This window comes from Gorilla gorilla, chromosome 8 (assembly GCF_029281585.2).
Source record: "Gorilla gorilla gorilla isolate KB3781 chromosome 8, NHGRI_mGorGor1-v2.1_pri, whole genome shotgun sequence".
Taxonomy (NCBI): domain Eukaryota; kingdom Metazoa; phylum Chordata; class Mammalia; order Primates; family Hominidae; genus Gorilla; species Gorilla gorilla.
The window spans coordinates 21,853,619-21,875,198 of NC_073232.2; the positions used below are offsets into that span (position 1 = coordinate 21,853,619).

At 49.7% G+C, this 21,580-nt stretch overlaps 1 protein-coding gene across 5 annotated transcripts in view; it reads left to right on the forward strand.

Annotated features, from left to right (window-relative positions):
- CAMK1D (calcium/calmodulin dependent protein kinase ID) overlaps positions 1–16,665 on the forward strand; it is a 487,292-nt gene extending 470,627 nt beyond the window's left edge. For 3 of the 5 annotated variants that reach the window (XM_019035266.4, XM_019035267.4, XM_055352329.2), the window contains exons 9-11: positions 5,547–5,634; positions 6,757–6,874; positions 9,859–16,665. In XM_019035266.4, coding sequence (XP_018890811.1) covers positions 5,547–5,634; positions 6,757–6,874; positions 9,859–9,977 — 325 coding nt within the window. In that variant the 3' untranslated portion in view covers positions 9,978–16,665. Of the gene's footprint in view, positions 1–5,546; positions 5,635–6,756; positions 6,879–9,858 lie in introns of all 5 variants that reach the window. The other 2 variants (XM_019035268.4, XM_019035269.4) reach the window with 2 other exon arrangements.
- Positions 16,666–21,580: the final 4,915 nt, after the last annotated feature.

Consider the following 21,580-nt stretch of genomic DNA (forward strand, 5'->3'; position numbering starts at 1 on the left):
AAGGTAATAAAGGTTTTCTTACTTTATAAACATATTAGGCCTTTAAAGCTGTAAGACTTTTGAGATTTATCTTATAAAGAATAAAAATGACCTCAATAAAAGAGGGAGGGATGTGAGCCTAGTGCTTGTTGATAATCCATACTTGCTCTGTAGAAGGCAGGAAAAAGGCCAGTTAACACCTGCTCTCTCCTTCACCAAACATTTTGGAAAAAACAAAGAAGGGAGACGTCAGTTTTCGTGAGGAGGTTGGGAGAGGGGCACAGAGGGCCCAGCAGGAGGTGGAGCCCCTGCTGAGTGCCACACCATGAGAAGGCTTCCCCCAGGCCAGCGGGAAGAGGAGGGAATTCCAGGCAGATGAGCGTCTGGGCATACAACACGGGAGCTTAAAACTGCATGTGCGTTCATGGTGCCATGAACACGTGGTATTCCAGAGTAGGAGAGGACGCAGGAGACAGGAAATGAGACTGGGAAGCAGGGCAGGAACTGGCAGGCAGGGCAGGGGCCTGGCCTGGCCTGCTCGGCTCTTAAGTCCTGGCTTCACCACTCACTGCCCGTGTGGATGAGCTCCTCAGCCCTTTGGGCTGCCCCTGTAGAATCAGATCATGAATAACAATAATACGGACCCCGCAGGACTTTTCAAGGGGTTACGTGAGATAATACATGTGACAAAGAAGAAGCGTTGCACATCTGTGATACCTACAGGCTGCCACTAATTGATGACTCTACCAAGGAATTTATACCTTTCCCTTTGGGCAGTGGGGTCCCTGACATCTGTTAGGCAGGGTGCTGAGGTTTGATTTTAGAAACCCAATCTGGTGGGAGATGGAGTGTGGGAGCGTGGCCAGAGGTGCGGCCTAGAGGCGGAAAGGGGGCTGGCCCAGAGGAGGGTGACAGTGGCCTGCGCGGGGCAGCGTGGCAGGGATGGAGTGGGGCAGGGAGGACTGTGAGTGACTGTCAGGGACGGAGAAGCCATGGGCATTGGGCAGAGCAGTGGCAGAGTGAGGTAAGGAAGAGAAGGGTCTAGGATTATTCCCAAGTTTCCAACTTACGGGACTGGGGGGATGATTGTGCTAGCAGGAGGGGCAGGCTTGGAGGAGTGAGTTCAGCCTGGGCCACGCTGCACCGGAGGTGCTGGGAGCCTCACTCTGTCGCCAGGCTAGAGTGCGGTGGAGCGATCTCGGCTCACTGCAACCTCCGCTTCCCGGGTTCAAGCTATTCTCCTGCCTCAGCCTCCCAAGTAGCTGGGATTACAGGCGCCCACCACCACATCCAGCTAATTTTTGTATTTTCAGTAGAGATGGGGTTTCACCATGTTGGGCAGGATGGTCTCGATCTCCTAACCTTGTGATCCCAAAGTGCTGGGATTACAGGCGTGAGCCACCATGCCCGGCCTACAGTACATTTTAAACCTCCCAATAAGTCAAACCCTGGAAAATGATGAAAACTAATGCACTTGACCCAAGCATTGCTAAAACTCTCGCTTGCCTGCATTTATGATATACTTCTCTCTTTTATGTAACATTGCCTGGGCAAAGTAGAACACAGATTCAGGTGAGAGCTGGCAGAATATGGAGTCATTCCTCCAGGCGGCCCCTCCTCATCAGCGGCAGCATTCTGGAAGCTGTGGTCTCTGCACATCCCTGACACCCTGAGAGCATCATCTCTTATTCCACACTTGTTCTTCTGACTTCAGCAGGGCCACCGAGGGTGAGGGAGGCCTTGGCAATCATGGACACCTTCCTTAGCCCCCAAACAGACCACTTAAGACAGGAGAGGGCTCTTTTCAGAGCTCCCCCTTGGAAGGCAGCCGGCCTCTTAGCAGATGGAGGCAGCCGGCCTCTTAGCAGATGGTTCCCGCCCCTTTCACTGAGCATTGCTGTTCTCTCTGTGGTGTGTGCTCAGGTCCCAACAGGCTGCCGACAGATGGCCACAGTGTAGGGAATGGCCAGGGCCAGGATGGGAACCCAGGCCCTGTTACAGGGCAGCCCTGGCCAGAGCTCATTCCTCCAGCTCTGTGGTTCTGAGCATTCATCTCTAGGCTCATTGATAAGCAAACTGAAGTGATAAGAAGAGACGCTGAGAGAGAGAGATTAATTTATTTTAAGGATTTAAGCCTGTTTCCTGCAATTGTGGGGACCGGCAAATCAAAAATTTGCAGGCCAGGGCAGCAGGCTGGAGACCCAGGGAAGAGCTGATGTTGCAGCTCAAGTCCGAAGGCAAACTGGAGACAGCAGTTCCTCTTCCTGTTTTTCATGAGGGCCGTCGACTGATTGAACGAGGCCCACCCATGGCATGGACTCTAGTCGGTTTGACTCAAAGTCTACTGATTGAAATGTTCATCTCATCTAAAAAATACTTTCCCAGCAATATCAGGCTAGTATTTGGCCAAATATCTGGGTACCGTGGCCTAGCCAAGTAGCCAAGTTCACATTCCTGAATGTTCGTCGAACCCCGGCTCCCATCTTCTGGGCTCCAGACACCAGAGCTCCGGTTGGCTTTAGGAATTGGGAGGTGGCCCAGGACTGGCAAGTGCTGTCTCGGGTACACACCAGGCACCACCAGGCCCATCTTGAGCAGGTGGCTAGAAAAGCGCAGACTCAAAGCCAGGAAGGTAGAAGAGACCACACACGAAACACAAAACCACGAAAGGCAGGGGAGACTAGGCTGTGGTCCGTGAATGGTGGGTAGTGAGACAGGCTGTAAAAGGTGTGATTACGTAAATGCTATCTGCATTGTTCTTGTAGGTATTAAAACCAGAAAGCTGGCCGGGTGTGGTGACTCATGCCTGTAATCCCAGCACTTTGGGAGGCCAAGGCAGGCTGATCACTGGAGGTCAGGAGTTCAAGACCAGCCTGGCCAATATGGTGAAACCCCATCTCTATTAAAAACACAAAAATGAGCCTGGTATGATGGTGCATGCCTGTAATCCCAGCTACTCGAGAGGCTGAGGCAGGAGAATCACTTGAACCCAGAGGTGGAGGTTGCAGTGAGTCGAGATCGCACCACTGCCCTCCAGCCTGGGCGACAGAGCAAGACTCTGTCTCAAAAAAAAAAAAAAAAGAAAACAGAAAAGCAAGGGAGACATGAATAAAATGTGTTCACCCATAGCGTTGCCTAAGTGTGTGTATACGGATTGATAAAGCAATCCTGCTGTATCAGAAGCATTGACCACTAGGATCCCTTCCAATGTTTAGACTCCATGCCTCTGGTTTTGTTGGCGAAGCATGCTGAAGTTAGTGACGCTGAGCATCAGCGCTGTCCTGATGTTACTATTGCAAGTTTCCTAGCTTATCATGAGCATGGGTCACCGTTGTCATTGCAGCTTGTACTTGGGGAGGGCCACGGCGCACTATTGTGGCCTGAGGTGGTTGCACTGCTGCAGGAAGACCGTGTAACACAGAGCCTGGGGGCCACCTTCTGCCCAGCTGGACTCCCCACTGCTACACAGCCCAGGACTGTGGGAAATGAGCATGAAGCATTCCTAAAATAATTAGAAGCTTCTGTTTTCTTACATCTGGGCCCATGTGAACCCACAGATATAGCATGGGACGCAGAGTATAGGCAGCAGGCCACAGGCCATGGGGTCTGAGACCACACTGCGGACAAGCAGGTGGACCCCGAGGCCCAGAGTCTCCCCGACCCCAGCACCAGCCTGTTTGCTTTGGAGCCTGGCTCTGCCCTGCAGCAGTGCTCAGCCCGAGGAATTCCAGACTCCCCACTACTTTGGCCTTGTCGTTTCTAAGAAAGAGCTGGCCGCTGCAAGCTTGGACTGGCATCCTTTTCTGAGGATGTAGCTTTTCAACAGGGTCCAGGAGGAATCACTCCCTTGGGCTCTCCGGGAGAAAAAGCTTAATAAAGATGTCTCTCATTCTCTCATCCTCTTTGTCTTGTTACTCTTGTTTCAGATGTAGTTGCCCATTCAAATACTCTATTTCTGTTTCAGGAATATGTGTCTGGGAAGGAAGGCAGTTGACAGTTGTTGGAAATGAAAACCTAGTTCGCTTGAGATATTTCCTGCATGTCCCCTTGGCTGTGTGTTTGCAGCCCTGCTGGGAAAAGGTGGTGGGGGAGAGTTGTTTTGAGCTGGGAACATCAGCCTGGATTCTAAACTTAGGCCAGCCTGGCACCGATTTTATATCGACTCTGTCCACCCTGTTTGCAGTCCTGACGGGAAAGAAAGTCTGGCTGGTATGCTCTCTTGTCTGAATATGCCTGAGCCGTGTTCCTTTCATCTCCTGAAGTAGTTGGAAGTGATGGTTGCCGTGTCTGGGCTGTTTTGTGTCCAGGGCAGTCAGTGTCTCGGGGGTGAGAGGTTTTCTCCCTTACCGGTTACCTTCCAGCCCATAACGTTGGTTTCTGACTCTGATCCCCTTAACTTCTGCAAGATTCATGAAACTCTTTCTTAGCCATCAGATGGTAACCCAGAATTGAATAGTTTGGTGCTAGAGGGAAGGGAAGAGGGAAGGATCAAAGCCCAGGAAAGACTGGGAGCAGAGCACAGAGGCCCAGGGGGAAAGGCCAAGTGGATGCCTGTAGGGAGAGGAGGAGGCTGTGATTGAGAAGGGCATGCATGAGGGAAGGAAGAGCTGGGAGACTGCCAGGTAATTCTCAGCCTGGAGATTGTGAGCCAAGAGAGAGGAGGAGGCTGTAAGACCCAAGAAAGAGACAGCAGAGGGAGGAAAGAGTGGGATGGAGGGTACTGTCGGGAGAGAAGGCCAGGAGCAAACCTAAGTTCTTCTCTGCTCGTGGCAGGCTCAGGAATCAGCTAGAGTTAAATCAAAGCTTGCCCGGGGCTGCCAAGGGCTCAGGTGAATGCAGGGTGGACGCCGTCCTTGAAGTTCTAAGAATTTCAAGGAGATGCAAGGGTGGAGGATGTACCAGGCGGGGTTGAGTGGAGCTGGGAATCCTGTCACCCAGCATAGAGTGGGTGGGGGGGCATGGGCTCACAGGTGTTGCCAAGCAGAATGTGGCAGGCTCAGCTCTGCTGAGATGAAGCTGAGAGCCCACGGATGTGAGTGGTGCCCTGGGAGCAGCGCCCCTGGGGAAGACAGAGAGGAGGGACCTCGGGTCTGAGGAAGCTGGGAAGCAAGGCCGGGAAGGGGTCTGGTGCTGGGACCAGTTGGGGAACAAGTGTGAGACCTTGGAGGTGGCGCATGGTGGCTCAAAAGCTTGTGTGGAGGCAGAGGGGATGAGGGGGAGGGAGAAGGATGGGAAACATTGTCACTGTGGATTCTGATGTTGCAGGAATTGGGGTCAAAGAAGGAAAAAATGAGAGCCGGGGAGTAGTCAACCAGGAGGGCGCTGGCGGGTCTGGGGAGGGTGCAGAGTGTGGAAGCTGGGATAGGACTTTGTGGTGAGGGGTTAGAATGGGTGGGTGTAGGGAATGGCCAGGTGATGACCTCAGCAGCCTGGAAGGGCAGTGGCCAGCCACCCTGTCCCCGACTGAGCCTCGGCTCTCCTGAGGCTAGGTAAGACTCCCCTTTATGGGACGCAGTGTCAGGGCCCAGAAGCAGCACTTCAGAGAAGCACCTTTGCCTCTGTTTCAGGATCGCTGGTGACACAGCCCTCAACAAAAACATCCACGAGTCCGTCAGCGCCCAGATCCGGAAGAACTTCGCCAAGAGCAAATGGAGAGTAAGTGTGGAGTATATGAAATTCCCCGTGGATTAACCCCCTCGTGATACTGGCCCTCCAATCTGAGCATTTCTGAAATCCCCAGAACCTCACCTGAATAATTTTGCTAATTTTAACCGCAAGTAATAAAGACTTAGAGGGAATATTACGGTGTAAGAGGGATGGAGTGTGCAATTCAACACTTCCCCTCTGTGATCAAAGACAGCAATAGTGCCAGCTCTTCCTCATCTGCTGTTTCTTAACCAACATCACCCTTGTCTTTCTTCACCTTGCTAGAACTTTGAATAGCTGACTTTCATTAAAGCGATACGGAGGGGGAAAAAACAGGAAGTCTGAGTTGAACTCATCAATGTTTGCTGGTAAAAGTTTGACAGATTTAAACCGTGGAGGTTTTGTGATCACCTGTTGATTACCTAACTTCCTAATCTCTTGATTACCTGACCTCCCCTCCGTGTTCCAATCAGCAATGGCAATTCAGAGCTAGCTATTTTGCCATGAGGGCCAATGGTGAAAGATGAGACGGAAACAAAATTAATTTTGCTGGCCTGCTGTATTCATAGGACATGCTATCATTAGGTTCGTGCAAAAGTAATTGCGGTTTCTTCCATTAAAATTGCCATGAGATTTGAAAATAGTTTTTATTTTCCTAGTATTGGTACTTTTGTCTGAAAGATTTAGGTTGGGGCAAAAGTCATTGTGGTTTCTTCCATTAAAATTGCCATTACTTTTGCACCAACCTAAATCTTTCAGACAAAAGTACCAATACTAGGAAAATAAAAACTATTTTCAAATCTCACATTTTTAAGGTATTATAATATGCCTTTTATTCTAAAGGCCACATCTCTTAAATTACAGAGAGAATTGGTTTACGTTTATTCTATGTATTTATGATGTCAGAAGAAAACTATTGTAAGTCTCTAAAATATTTAGTTGGGGAAAGGGTTTAATAAATCAGTGTACTCCTAGAAGAAGGGACAACATAAGCTTTCCTTCTTGAGTAGCATGAGAATGATGTAAGGAGTTTGAAATGCTTAGGCTAACGTGATAAACAAGAGAACACAGTTAGAGTCTTTTCCGATTAGCTGAAATATCTGTCTGCTTTTTTCCTTTCTGAAATTTCAGCAAGCATTTAATGCCACGGCCGTCGTGAGACATATGAGAAAACTACACCTCGGCAGCAGCCTGGACAGTTCAAATGCAAGTGTTTCGAGCAGCCTCAGTTTGGCCAGCCAAAAAGACTGTGCGTATGTAGCAAAACCAGAATCCCTCAGCTGACACTGAAGACGAGCCTGGGGTGGAGAGGAGGGAGCCGGCATCTGCCGAGCACCTCCTGTTTGCCAGGCGCTTTCTATACTTAATCCCATGTCGTGCGACCCTAGGACTTTTTTTAACATGTAATCACTGGGCTGGGCGCAGTGGCTCACGCCTGTAATCCCAACACTTTGGGAGGCCGAGGCAGGAGGACTGTTTGAGTTCAGGAGTTTTAAGACCAGCGTGACCAACATGGTGAAACCCCATCTCTACTAAAATATAAAAATTAGCCAGGTGTGGTGGCGAGCACCTGTAATCTCAGCTACTTGGGAGGCTGAGGCAGGAGAATCGCTTGAACCCAGGAAGCGGAGGTTGCAATGAGCTGAGATCACACCACTGCACTCCAGCGTGGGTGACAGATTGAGACTCCCTCTCAAAAAAAAAAAAATCATTGAACACTCGTGGAACCCTAGGTATTGCTATTTCCATTTACAGTTGAGGAATCCGGGGCTCAAGTCCTCGCAGCCATGTCTGTCTGGGTAAAGGCCTGGACTCTTTCTCATCTCCATCCTTCCCTCTGATTTACCTCTCATTGTACAGTCACTCTTGCGGATTGAGGAAGGGAGAGCAGAGCCTCAGGACAGCCTCCTGTCATTGACTTCCATAATGTATATATTTTGGATGCAGACAATGATAATTTGAGCTCGTTTATGTGAAGTGCATCGACTTTGCAATAAAAGCAATAGTATTTCATTGTCCTTCGTCTTTGCATGGACTATTCCATCATCGAAGGCACACTTACTCTCTCCTTATTTCTCTCCCCAACTGCTCCTCTCTCTGTGGAAATAATCCCATTTGGCCCTTCCCATGGGTCCTCTCCACATCAGAGCAGTGGCCCTAATCTCCCTAACCATGGAGCAGCCCTGCAGCCTGGTCTCACCCTGGGCATCATGCTCCTTCCCATTTGGCTCAGAAAAGGATTCCCTTCCTCTCTAAGGAACCTTCCCATCTCATTTGGGACCATCCAGCCCTTAAATTTTCCCAAGAAATTTCTGCGAGTGTCCCATGACATACCATAGCTCCCCTTTCACCCTGAATCTTTTCCACCCTCTGGTCAAAGGGAACCCCACGATGGATCCCTTCTTTACAGATTCATACACTGACATCGGCAGCAAAGCCCGTCGGGAGCACTCGTTGTATGGCTGTTTGTCCCCATGTCTGAGCACACAGACTCCCTGGGGGCCTGCACCAACAAGCTCAATGGCGGCTGAGGCCTCTCATGTCAAGGCTTTTGATGCCTGCACATCCTCCGGGGGAGGGCTTCAGCGCAGCCTCTGAGGAACTCCACTAGGCCAGGGACTGCTGAGCTCACACAGGAATAGGCGAACATCTCTATTCTCGCTCTTTTTTCTTTTCTTTTTGCTTCCCTTTCTTTTTCTTTCCCTCCTTTATTTCCCTCCTTCCCTCTCTCTTCTCTTTTCTTTTCCCTCCCTCCCTCCTTCCTTTCCTTCCTTCTTTCCTTCCCTCCCTCCCTCCCTTCTTTCTTTCTTTCTTTTTCTTTCCTTCTCTTTCTCTCTTTCTTTCTTTTTCTTTCTTTCTCTCTCTTCTCTTCCTTCCTTCCTTCTTTTCTTTCTTTCCTTCTCTTTCTTTCTCTCTTTCCTTCTCTTTCTTTCTCTTTCTTTCCTTCTTTCTTTCTTTTCTTTCTTTCTTTCTTTCATCTTTCTTTCTTTCTTGTCTTTCTTCTCCTCTCCTCTACTAACCTGCCCTGCCCTGCCCTGCCTTGCCCTGCCTTCCCCTCCCCCTCCCCTCCTCTCTCCTCTCTCCCCTCTTCCCTCTCCTCTCCCCTCTCCTCTCCCCTCTCCTCTCTCCCCTCTTCCCTCTCCTTTCTCCTCTCTCCTCTCTTTTCTTCTCTCTTTCTCTCACTCTCTGTCACCCAGACTGGAGTGCAGTGGCACAGTCATGGCTCACTGCAACCTCAACCTCCTAGGCTCAAGTAATGCTCCTGCCTCAGCCTCCTGAGTAGCTGGGACAACAGGCATGTACCACCGTGCCCAGCTAATTTTTGTATTTTTTGTAGACCCAGGGTTGCCCCAGCTGGTCTGGAACTCCTGAGACTCAAGCGATCCGCCCACCTTGGCCTCCCAAAGTGTTGAGATTACAGGCGTCAGCCACCATACCCTTATTTCAAAGTGCTCTGCGTCACAAAATGCTTTCTAGCCAAGAGTGCACACAACACACCAACCAAGGGTAGGAAGGTAGTATCATTCTTTATTCCTTCTTAAAATACCTGCTTTACAGACCTATTGTAAGAAGTGGACAATTCGTATGATGACAGTATGTAGTCAACGCTAGCCTGGTGCCTGCTACATATTAAGTGCTCAGTACATGGAACCTGTTGTACCACAGTGGTGAAACCATGTTGTTTTCAAACACAAAGCAGTTAAAATTATACCAAAAAAGAGGAGAGGAGAGGTTTAAGAATAAAGCATTTTGAACCCATTGCAAAGGCTTTCCCACAGGTAGGTAAAAATAGTCACATGGGTAAAAATTTGGGTCCCCGCAAGTTGGGCACAGTGGCTCACGCCTGTAATCCGAGCACTGTGGGAGGCCGAGGTGGGTGGATCATCTGAGGTCAGGAGTTCGAGACCAGCCTGGCCAACATGGTGAAACCCCATCTCTACAAAAAATACAAAAATTAGCCCGGCGTGGTAGTGAGCCCCTGTAATCCCAGCTACTCGGGAGGCTGAAGCAGGAGAATCGCTTGAACCTGGCAGGCAGAGGTTGCAGTGACCCGAGATCGTGCCACTGCACTCCAGCCTGGGTGACAAGAGTGAAACTCCATCTCAAGAAAAAAAAAAAATTGGGCCCCCCTGCCCCCCGCCATAAACCCAGCCCCTGTGACACCTGGCAGTGGGAAGCGGGGTGAGAATTTACCTCTGAAACTCTGAAGCCCACTTCTGCTGTTCCCTGCAGGTCTGGCACCTTCCACGCTCTGTAGTTTCATTTCTTCTTCGTCGGGGGTCTCAGGAGTTGGAGCCGAGCGGAGACCCAGGCCCACCACTGTGACGGCAGTGCACTCTGGAAGCAAGTGACTGGCCCTGGAGGTGGGGCCCGGGGTCGGGGCTGGGAAAGGGGAGCCCCAGGGTCGCCAGTGCCGCGAGCCACTCCAGCGAGACCCCACCTTGCATGGTGCCCCTTCCTGCATAGGACTGGAAGACCGAAGTTTTTTTATGGCCATATTTTCTACTGCAATTCTGAAGTGTTCATTTCTCACAAACTGTACTGACTCGAGGGGCGCTGATTTCATAGGATCTGGTGCTGTATATACGAATCTTGCAAAGCTCTAACTGAACGGACCTTCTTATTCCTCTCCCCTAACGCCATCGTTTCCACTCTTCTCAGTGTAGGTAACCGTCTATGGTGTGTTTTTTCATTAATGACAAAAAAAAAAAGGTTTCAACTGGATTATTTAAATATTGGTAAATATTGTGCATTAGGGTTTGTTTTTCCTTTTAAGAAGTATGTCCTTTGTATCTCTAAGTTACATGACCTATATCTTTTCCTCTTTAATAGTAGTTTTATGTTAACCTTTAAGAGATTTGTTTTTCTTCAAAGGAGAATTTAAAGGTATTTTTTAAAATTCTAATAAGAGGATCAGCCAGGTGCAATGACTCATGCCTGTAATCCCAGCACTTTGGGAGGCCAAGTCGGGCGGATCACGAGGTCAGGAGATCAAGGCCATCCTGGCCAACATGGTGAAACCCCACGTCTACTAAAAATACAAAAAATTAGCCGGGCGTGGTGGCACACACCTGTAGTCCCGGCTACTCGGGAGGCTGCGGCAGGAGAATTGCTTGAACCCGGGAGACGGAGGTTGCAGTGAGCCGAGATCGTGCCACTGCACTCCAGCCTGGGCGACAGAGCAAGACTCTGTCTCAAAAAAAAAAAAAAAAATTCTAACAAGAGGATCATGAATCTGTCTCCAAGGCTAAGAGTGCCCTTCACCTCTACTCCTTCTGTTTCTCTCCCCTTCCCCAGGAGGAGGGGCCCCTCAGTTCTGTGAGGCTCTCTTCTCTGCAGGAGACTTTGGTAGAGAATCTGCACAGAGCCTTTGCTGGCAACCCATCCAGCAGAACCCGCACCCACCAGAGACCCTAGAGGCCTCTTGCCATCAGCAACCAGAAATAAAGAAGCCTGCTCCCCCGAGACGCAGGGCTCAGCTTCACAGGCCAGACTTGCTGTGAGATGCCCACACTGCAGAGATGCAGGACCCTCCCTTGCAAAAGGAACCAGCTGCCATGTTGCTGAAAGTGGGCCCACACACAACCCTCATTTCTCACGAGAGCTAACAGATGAAAGCTCAGCTATGCAGTGTTAAAATTCATCTCTTTCTCTGTGGTTTTTAAAAAAATGCATTTCTAATCTTACACTTCACGTGGCCTCCAACACAAAGTTCTTTCTCCACATTTTTACCCTCTTCTCACATGAATGTTTTCCAAGGGAAGGAAGGGAGGGAAGCAGCCTTGGGAAAGGATCCATTTCTGGTGGTAAGGAGAGGGGGCCCTGCCAGGCTAATGGGACTTCAGCCACCACAGAGATGACCAAAGACCACCTCCGCCAGGCCCAGCCGGTGCTTGCAGCCCTTCCATTGGTCAGGGGAGTCTAAAATCAAAGACACATGGTGGTAGGGTCACCAAACGTCCCATTTGCCCGAGACTGAAGGATTTCTCAGGCTGTGGACATTTAATGCCAAAACCAGGAATATCCGGGGCAAAGCAGGCTGTGGTGTTCGCCTTTGTGGAGCCAGGCAGTGTGTGGCCCAGGGAAAGCTGCGTTTCATGGGGGCTTCCAGGAGGCTGCCCTGTAAAGCCAGGCAGGTGGCTTCAAGTGCTGGTCCTGCAAGTGCCCCTGCTTCAGCTCTCAGGCCCATCCAATGCCTCGAGCCCACGGGGGTGTCCCGGCAGGTCTGCGTCATCACGACCCAGTAACGCTGCTGGCTGTGTCCACATGCCCTCTTCCTGTGGCTGGCCAGTCATGGGAAGTCCTGTTGGTTGAGTCATCTTTGTCACTTCTACACCTTTGAGTGTGTACAGGCTGAATGTTGAGTGATGCCCCCCCACCCTCTCAATAAAACACACACACACACACACACACACACACACACACACACACACACACACACACACACACACACACACACACAAAATGTTATTAGGCACAGCAGCTCCATCCTGCTCCCTGAGAGTGGCAGTGCAGGCACAGAGAAGAGCAGCTGGGAAGACAGGCAGCTGGTCTACCCTGTCCCCGCACACTTCATAGGCGCTCCACTGCTTGGCAGGAATTCTGCATGGCGTCTGCCACGCATGCTCACAGGGTGAAAAATCAAGCTGTCACTCTGCAAAATCTAAAAACCCTGGAAAGGTCTATAAGATGACATTAGACCCAGTTAAGAAGCAAGTGTCACCTGAGTTGGCCATGCAATGAATGAATATTATAAGCAGTATTGGAGAACTAGGCAGTTGCTTACTAAGAAGTGTCTTGGAAACATTCGAGTTCATACAGTGCATGACAAAGTAATAGAAGGCTGCAAGCGCTGCAAATGCACCCGAATCTGGTACCTAGGATGAGTACATGAATAGTGATGAATAGCCCTTTGTGCGGTGTGCTATATACAACCATTTGCATTCAGAAAGCAGCATTTGAAGCTGAGTTCCATTACTGGTGATTGAAGTATTTTCAGGAGCAGATACATGTGGCGCATGTTATATGCACTTAGTTTGAAAGTATCCCTCACCCAAAAAGTGCAGAACCTCTGAAAGGTGAGCCGTGGTGCAGGTGCCCCCCTCGCTGTTCGGGTCAGTTCTTGGCCATGCTTGGCCTGTCACACGCCAGGTCTCAACAACATCGTGCGAGGAGACAGTGACTGGTTTCAGCCCAAGAGTCAACTGTTGAGCATGACATCAGGAAGCCTGTACTGTCCTGATCCCACCAGGCTTGGGTTAATTTCCTATTGCTTCAGAAAAAGAGAGGCGCTCTTGTGCTTTTGAGAGAGCTCTCATGGTAAAAAGAGGTTGTCTTTGCACTGGGCTTGGTATGATTTGTTTTCTTAAAAAACAGGAAGAGAACCTAGAATGTGCCCTTCGTGAAGGTCTGACAAATGGGGTCGCAGAGTGCTAGGACCCGCACCAAGGTCAGATTCCACCTATAGAGGCTGAGCATTTCTGCATGCACCCAGGGTGCTGGGCTGAGGCTAAGGGTGGACACGTGAACCCCATCACAGGCTTCCTTCCTGAGCCCAAGTCCCCCATTTGGTCGCTGTCCCTTCTCAGAGCAAGTGGATCCTCTTTTCCTCACTTGGAATTTTCAATGTTGAAGTAGTGGCCTGGAGTGGCCTTTCCCTCAGCTGCCTGTCTGGGCTCCCTGGCTTCCCGGATCTTCATCTCATACGTGAGGCAATAGGAGGAGTTTCTATTCATTGAGACAAACAGTGAGCGGGCACCAACAGGCCAGCCGCTTGGCCCTCTTCACAGAGGTGGCCTTGGAGTCTGGAGTCTGGGCAGCTCTCTGCCTCCCTACGGCTCTGCTTCCCAGCAGGCACACGGGTCCGGAGCCTCAGAATGAAGTGGTGCAGAGGCGCAGGGCACACCTAGGAGAAGCTCAACGACCACCAAAGCCCTTGAGGAGAGACGGGGTTTGCTGTGTTAGAGAAATGGCAACCCCCAGGACCATGCACGGCTCTGGCAGTGCACAGTGGCTGATTTTCACCAGTTCTTCCTACCCGTGCCTCTGTCAGAGACTAGAAAACATTCTACCCCTTCAGGTCTTCTTTTGAAAGAAAAAAGCTATGGCAAAGCGTGCCATACAAAGTTAAAAAAAAGGAAGAGTGGCTTTGCATTCTTGACCATGGCCACAATTCTGGTCACTTCTAGCATCTGACCTTGAGAACAGGGTAGAGGCTCTGAGCCACCGCTGGCCTTTGAGAGAGTCTCACTCTCCAGCTAGCTCTTTGTGTAGTGTCCAGGGCCCCGGCAGTCAGGATAGAGCAAGCAAAAGAAGATGGACAGGGCGCAGTGGCTCACGCCTGTAATCCCAGCACTTTGGGAGGCCGAGGCGGGCAGATCACAAGGTCAAGAGATCAAGACCATTCTGGCCAACATGGTGAAACCCTGTCTGTACTAAAAATACAAAAATTAGCTGGGCATGGTGGCGCGTGCCTGTAATCCCAGCTACTCGGGAGGCTGAGGCAGGAGAATTGCTTGAACCCGGGAGGCAGAGGTTGCAGTGAGCCGAGATCGCGCCACTGCACTCCAGGCTGGGTGACAGAGCAAGACTCTGTCTCAAAAAAGATGGCCATGCTGGCCAAGGCTGGGCTTATAGGAAATATCTGTAGTAGGATGAAAGGAATCTGGCCTAGGGAGCCCCGGACTCGGTTTACCTACCCTGTACTCATCCCACTCATCTGTCTACCCTAGTGTCCAGCATGCCCTGGATGAATCGTAGGTGGGAGGGACAGAAGCCAAGAACACCAGGCACACGGGGTGGGGGAAATGGGGGGAGCCCAGGTAATCCCCTTTGGAAAGTGGATTGATCCTCTCCCCTGTGGAATGACAGCTTAACCTGATTAACCCACTGGGGCTTGCTATTTTATGAGCATTTTTAAACAGAAAGGAAAGATGATATCCCAGTGCAGGTAGACTTTATTTTTGAAAGCATCGTGGCCCCTCGCCTCTCCCTCTCCCCCAGAACCTTGGCCAGAATTGAGTCTTCGCGTTGGGGAGGCCACGCTGGAACCATTGCTCTAGGGCTGAAGGTGGAAGTAGGGCCACTGCCGCAGCTTCAGCCAGAGCCCTCGCTGCTTCGCAGAATTTAACAAGCGCACGACTGGGATTCCTTTGGATATGAGAAAGGAAGGCAAGTGTGGGCAAAGGGAAGCTCCTCCCATTTTTCATAAACAGAAGTAAGATGTCCTCTTTCCCAGGTTTGCACAATCACTTCTGGCAAATTAATTGAAGGTCCTTGAATTCAGCCAGTGCACGAAACCTTTGCATGTTCTTCTGAAACTGTACTTCTTCCCTATTCTGTCTACCCACACTCTGCGAACTTTGCCTTTTCCTTAAACACATTCCAGACCAAACACTGTTCAGTTTGTTAAAAAAAAAAAAAAAAAAAAAAAGATGTATATACCTGTATGTGATCCACCACCCTTTTGAGGGGCACCTGGTCCTCGGTTGGGGCTGCAGGTGTGCCTGACATTTGCAAAAGATATTCCAGTCTTTCGATGTTCAGAATTGAAAATGTGGAGATAGAAAAGCTCAAACAGACTCCTAAAAGGAGGGTTTCTTTCCTGAAGACTCCAAGAAAATGAGTGTGCAGATGAGTTAGCTTGACAACCTCAACTCTGGGGAGCAGGCAGGCGGTCTGAGGAAGATAAGGGCCCACACCCCACTCACCTGGCACCTGTTTGGTGGTCCCGGGGCATCACGATCTGCAGCTCTGGGCCCCCAGCCCCACTGTGAAGTCAGTCCTGCATGCTGGCCGAGGCCCGGCCACCTCCCGATGCCTCCAGAGTCAGTGGGAAGGAGTCAGCCCTTCCCAGACATCCCCGCCACCTCCAGCAGGAGCAGCTCAGTTTGTGGCTCTGGGAGCTCCGCTTTTGCAAACCCAAAAAGGCTGTGCATTTGGAAGCCAAACGCTCAGCATGTGGCTGCCGAGTCTGGTTTTGTGGACAAAGCAAACTGTGGAATGGCTTCTCGGTGTCTGTATAAAGGGACAAACGGTTGCATTCACCCTTTGTACTATAACACCGCTTCTGCATTCGCCATATCCGTTTTTTAACCTTTTTGTCTCCAGGAAACTTCTCATTCGATTATTATGTCTTCTGATGATTTGCCATGTTATTTTCAAGGTGATTTTATTTTCTTATGGACAGGAAAAAAGAAAATGAGGAGGAGTTGGTTTTACTCTTAGAGATAAGACTTCAGCAGGGGCTCAGAAACCCCAAACTCTGGTTAAATTGCTTCTCGGAGGAAAATCTTAGTCTAGACAGATTCAGATTCCCAGGCTCTCCTGGAAGCCCTGCACTTCGGGGCACAGGGGCCCTGGGACGTGGTTGGCAGCCAGTCTGCGAGAGAGCTAAAAAGGAACAAGAACATCAGCTCGGATGTTTGTCTCTCAGCCCTGACGCCTGCCACTCTCCTTCCCGGGGCACTTGGCCCTATCAGAGGGACATGAAATGCTGTCCAAATGGTGGCAGAAATGCAGCGACATTGCATGCAGCAGAGTCTTTGCTTCGAAAGATGGGGCACCGTGTTTCAGAGAACATTTATCTTAGTCCCACGTTCAGGTGAGAAGACCTCAAAGGTACCCTCTGTCCAGAATAAACATTGGAACAATCTCTTAATTGGCTTTTGTCACTACACATAATGTAACCTCCCTTCTTTCAGCTCCCCCAACAGTGAGCATGCTTCCCCAAAAATTACAACATCAAAACCAGGAATGTCCCTGCATCTACTATTACCAGGCTTGCAATTGGTTCAATTTTCCCATAAAAACATGTTTGTCCAAAAGAAGGGAAACTGTGAATTTATTCCATGCATGTAATAAACTCTGCAAGAAGTTTAACCCACATAGGTTTGCGGCACTGCAAAATTGTTCATGGGTCTATGTAGCAAATGATTCTCTGCCTTGACAATCATGTATACATATCAAGATTTCTATCATAATGATAATGAGATTGATGACTTCTTGTTTTCCTCCAATAAAGACAATTAATCACCTTCAGATGCTCATTTCCTCTGTAATGAGAAGGATGTGGAGTTTCAGTGTCTCTATCTTTCCTCTGCTTCCTGAAGTTTGGATTTGAAGGAAGGAGTTTGAATTGAGACCCCCCAAACTCATGGAGTCTCCCTTAAATATTTCAGGTCACCTCCCCAGTGAGCAGGGAGTGGCAGAGATAGGTGAAGGGATGGTACACCGTGCCTTTGGGGTTGGGGACAGGTGCCCAGGTTCCATGATCACTGGATAGGAAAGCTCCCCCTTTTCCCTGCTGCTGCAGAGGGGGACTGGAGGTGAGCCTGGGAACTCAAATCGCACTAACTCAATATTCCTAAGTCATGTGGAGGAAAAGCCAATGCTGATCCCCAGGAAGCGCCTCTGAGTCGTGGGTGGCTTGGCAGCCTCAGGCTTCAGCAATACACACCCACGTTCTTCCATTTCCTCGGCATAGCCTGTATGTTCAGTGCCCAAAGGAAGATTCTTTTCCAGGCAGAAGGCTGGCTGCTGTCTTTTGTGGGGGTTTGGGGGAGATGCAGGAGGAGGAACTACAGTTCATAGCTCATCAAATGTATTGTGGGGCTCGGGTCTGATGGCCAGACAATTCTTCCAATCCAAATAGGGATTGTGTAGGGAGAAAAAAAATGAATTGGACATGTGTTATAGAAATGTAGAATTAAAACTGTCCCACACAGCCAGCATCAGATGAAAACAGCATGGGTGGGCCTTACTGAAAAAAGGCTATGAGCCCAAAAGAAAGGCAGTGCCCACTGTCTGATGTCTAGTTCTTTTGTGGTTGATTCTTGCTTCCGTAGCCCAGACCCTAATGATGAGTTGTATCAATACAAAGCTATCATTCAGTGGGTGAATATGTGATGTCGTTATTGCAGGTTTTATGGAACATAACGTTTTGATGGCAAAAAAGGAGATACAAATCGTGTGCACCCAAATCCCCCAGACTCTCTCTGCCCCCAAGGAGAGTGACTATGCCATCACAATCCTGTTTCATAGGCCAGGCACAGTGGCTCATGCCTGTAATCCAGCACTTGGGGAGGCCAAGGCGGGTGGATCACGAGGTCAGGAGTTCGAGACTAACCTGGCCAACATGATGAAACCCCATCTGTACTAAAAATACAAAAATTAGCTGGGCATGGTGGTGGGCGCCTGTAATCCCAGCTACTCGGGAGGCTGAGGCAGGAGAATTGCTTGAACCCAGGAGGTGGAGGTTGCAGTGAGCCGAGATCGCACCACTGCACTCCAGCCTGGGTGACAGAGTAAGACTCTTTCAAAAAAAAAAATAATAATAATAATTCTGTTTCATAGAGAAAGATTCTGATAACAGATTTCCGTAAGTTCATCTGCATGTTGAGTAATTTGGCTGGGCTGGATGTGGTCTTAGGCATATGTATACACTTGGCTTGGACCAGTGCTCTTTAGCTCAAGAAAGACTGAGCAACAGGTACTGTGCCCAGCCTCATATTTTACATACTTGGTTGCAACACCTGTGCTGAGCCCCCAGAATGTGTAATTCCCAAAAGAGCACCCCAATTTCACATTCTCTTCCTAACACATAGAGTATGTATGTGTGTATGTACCATGTAAGGGGCTTCAAGCTGAGGGAAGTGGTGAGGTGTGATTTCCAGTCCATATCCTGCATGCCAAGCCATGCACCCTGGCTCAGGGGAAAAGATGTTTTTTTTTTTTTCCCATCCAGTTCATACAAAGGCACTGTATGGGGGCCTGCTGGCTTGGTGGGCCCAGCGGACCTTGAGCATTAGGCTGTGAGCTGTGGGCCAACTGCAACTTTTTATCAGGTTTTCAAATCTGGAGAAAACTTCAGCTAAGAGCTCAGAATCGAGCAGGCTCTGAGGGAGTTCATCTGGCCTCTTGTGTAGGGATGTGCGAGTTGAAGAGTATATTAACCTTCAGGAAACTATCACTAAGGGGCTGGTGCATATAAAAACACTTTACAGAGTTCATTAGACATCACACTGTAGAAAATGGGTTGGCCTCCCTATCTCACTTCACCAAGAAACCCAGGAAGTCTTGCCTTTCATTCAGGATGATTGGCAGCAATGACATGAGACCTCAGCGCCCTCGGAACCCACAGATCCTCCCTGATCTATTCCCCCTACAGGCTCCCATCAGTGCCCTTCCACCAAACACAGTCATAAGCTTTCATTCATTCATTCATTCCCTCCTTCATTCGCTCAACATTTGTGAACGCCCCTTATAACCAAGGGTTTTCATTCATGCTGAAAAACACCAAAGTCAATCTGACATGAATCCTACCCACGAACACTGCATAAAACAGGAAGCACTCGAGTAAGCCTGGGAGGAAGGGGAGAGTTTAGACAGGAAGGATTGAATAGGAGCAATGTGAGGGAGAGCTTGGAGGCTGGGAATGCAGCATTCAGGTGGGCTAGTCCATAGTTCATCGGGCCAGAGCAGAGGGTGTGAGCAAACCCAGGAGGAGAGAGAAAGGTGGGCTGGAGGGGCACGGGAGTCATTGTCATCAACAATAACTTCTGGAGCTAACACCGTCACGTATTGACCATTTACTGTGTCCTGGACACTGTGCCATGTACATTCCATTCAATGTCTCATTTCACCAACAGCCCTCAATAGGGAAGGCGCCCTGATTATCCAAGTGGCTTCAGAAAGATTTGATATTTACCCAGCTGTAGCTGTGAGCAGAGTTGCAAATTCCTCCCTGATTGATTGACATCAAAGGCCATTCTGCTGTCTTGTGTCTCGTGGCTTTGTGCAGGTCACTGAATTCCAAACTATGAAATTTGGACTTTTTATTAAGTGACTGGGAGCCATTGAAGGTTATTGAGCTGAGGAGTGACATGATCACATCAGTTAACGTTTGGAACAGCACCATTATTAGGGACCATTGTATTATCTTCAAGAGAAATTTATCTGCAATAATAGCTCGGTCTGGTCTTACATGAAGCCCAGTAACCCAGGGTCTGCCGAGAACATACTCATTACTGAGGAACCAGCCCATTTATTTTCTGACGTCTAGTTCCATTTCTCAGGAGAAATATCACAGAAGCTGGATTTGACTTAGAGTCAGAGATGCAGACCATAATGATAACACTGCTGGGTTTTGGCTTTTTTATTTTATTTATTTATTTATTTATTTGAGACGGAGTCTCACTCTGTCGCCAGGCTGAAGTGCAGTGGCACAATCTCGGCTTACTGCAACCTCCGCCTCCCAGGTTAAAGCAATTCTCCTGCCTCAGCCTCCTGAGTAGCTGGGACTACAGGCACGTGCCACCACTCCCGGCTAATTGTGTTGTATTTTTAGTAGGGACAGGGTTTCACCATGTTGGCCAGGATGGTCTGGATCTCTTGACTTCATGATCTGCCCGCCTCGGCCTCCCCAAGTGCTGGGATTGCAGGCGTGAGCAAAGTGCTGGGATTACAGGCGTGAGCCACTGCACCTGGCCTGGCTTTTTTATTTTTAAAGTTAGGCTAGCCCCTCATCCTGATGAATAACTCCAGGAAGTCCAGCGCATGCACACGGAGGTTCATCACTGACTCGCAGCCTGCCTGGCATCTGCTTTTCTCCTCCAGATTACCCTCAGAGCTACTGATTTATTTTTAAGAAAGTGTCTCAGATCTCTTGTGTTCTTCCAGCCTCCCCTGAGAGGAACTTTATTTAGCATGAACTCATCTGCCTGACTCTCTAGAAAGGCTTCGTGGGCCGGGAAAAGGCAGTTGTTGGTCCACCAGTGAACCCCTTTTCTTTTGTCCGCCTGTGGGTTCCCTCTCTCTACCACTTCTTTATCTTCAACATTATGTCTTCTTTCTTGAGCACATCAGATCTAAATCTTTCTAGTGGGGGCTCGCTGGGTCAGGCGGTTTATATCAGCAAGTGGAGAAAAACTCACGAGATACTGAGCTGCCAGTACCTCAACCGTAACCCAACCTGGCTCTCATCACGCATGAGTGCAGTGACCGGCTGAGTGCAGTGGCTCACGCCTGTAATCCCAGCACTTTGGGAGGCTGAGGCGGACGGATCAGGAGTTCAAGGTCAGGAGTTGAAGGCCAGCCTGGCCAACATGGCGAAACCCCATCTCTACTAAAAACACACAAATTAGCCAGGCGTGATGGTGTGCGCCTGTAATCCCAGCTACTTGGGAGGCTGAGACAGGAGAATCGCTTGAACTTGGGAGGCGGAGGTTGCAGCGAGCGGATATCTTGCCACTGCACTCCAGCCTGGGCAACATAGCAAGACTCTGTCTCGGGAGGGGGGCGGAAAAAAGAGTGCAGTGACCGACTCCTCTAATGAGGGCCAGCTGGTTCCCAGCACGGACATGGGAAGACAGCTGACTTTTGCACTCACCTAGCCCAAGGGGCTTGTCACCTGGTGCCCCCAGGAAGAAGACAGTGCTTACTCTGGAGCTGATAAAGGCATTAAGTAACCCTGCAGGTGGGAAGGACTTCACATCCCTCCAGCTCCCCCTGGGCAGAGCCCCACTTCCTCAGCTGTGCTCCCAGCAGGAGCCCTCCAAGCTGCCCCTCCTGCTTCAAGAGCTGCAGCCCAGGGCTTCTCACACTTCAGTCCCTCAGGGATCTTGCTAGACTGCAGATTTTGATTCAGCAGCTCTGGCCTGGGACCAGAGTATTTCTAAGCAGCTCTCAGGGGGTGCCACAGCTGCTGATCCCTGCACCACAGTTTGAGTAGTGAGGGACTCTTTCTGTGGTTCCCATTCCTGACTGCATATTCCACTCATCTTGGGAGCATTTGACAAATGCTGAGGCCTCGATCAATTGAATAAGGATCTCTGTTATCACATAGCCTTGAGCTGAGAGACAGAGCAGCTGCCTGGAAACCCCGTAACTTCCAGCTAAACAAATCTGAACTGCAACTATAAGTGATAACCAGCCTTCCTCTACGACAGTCCAGAAT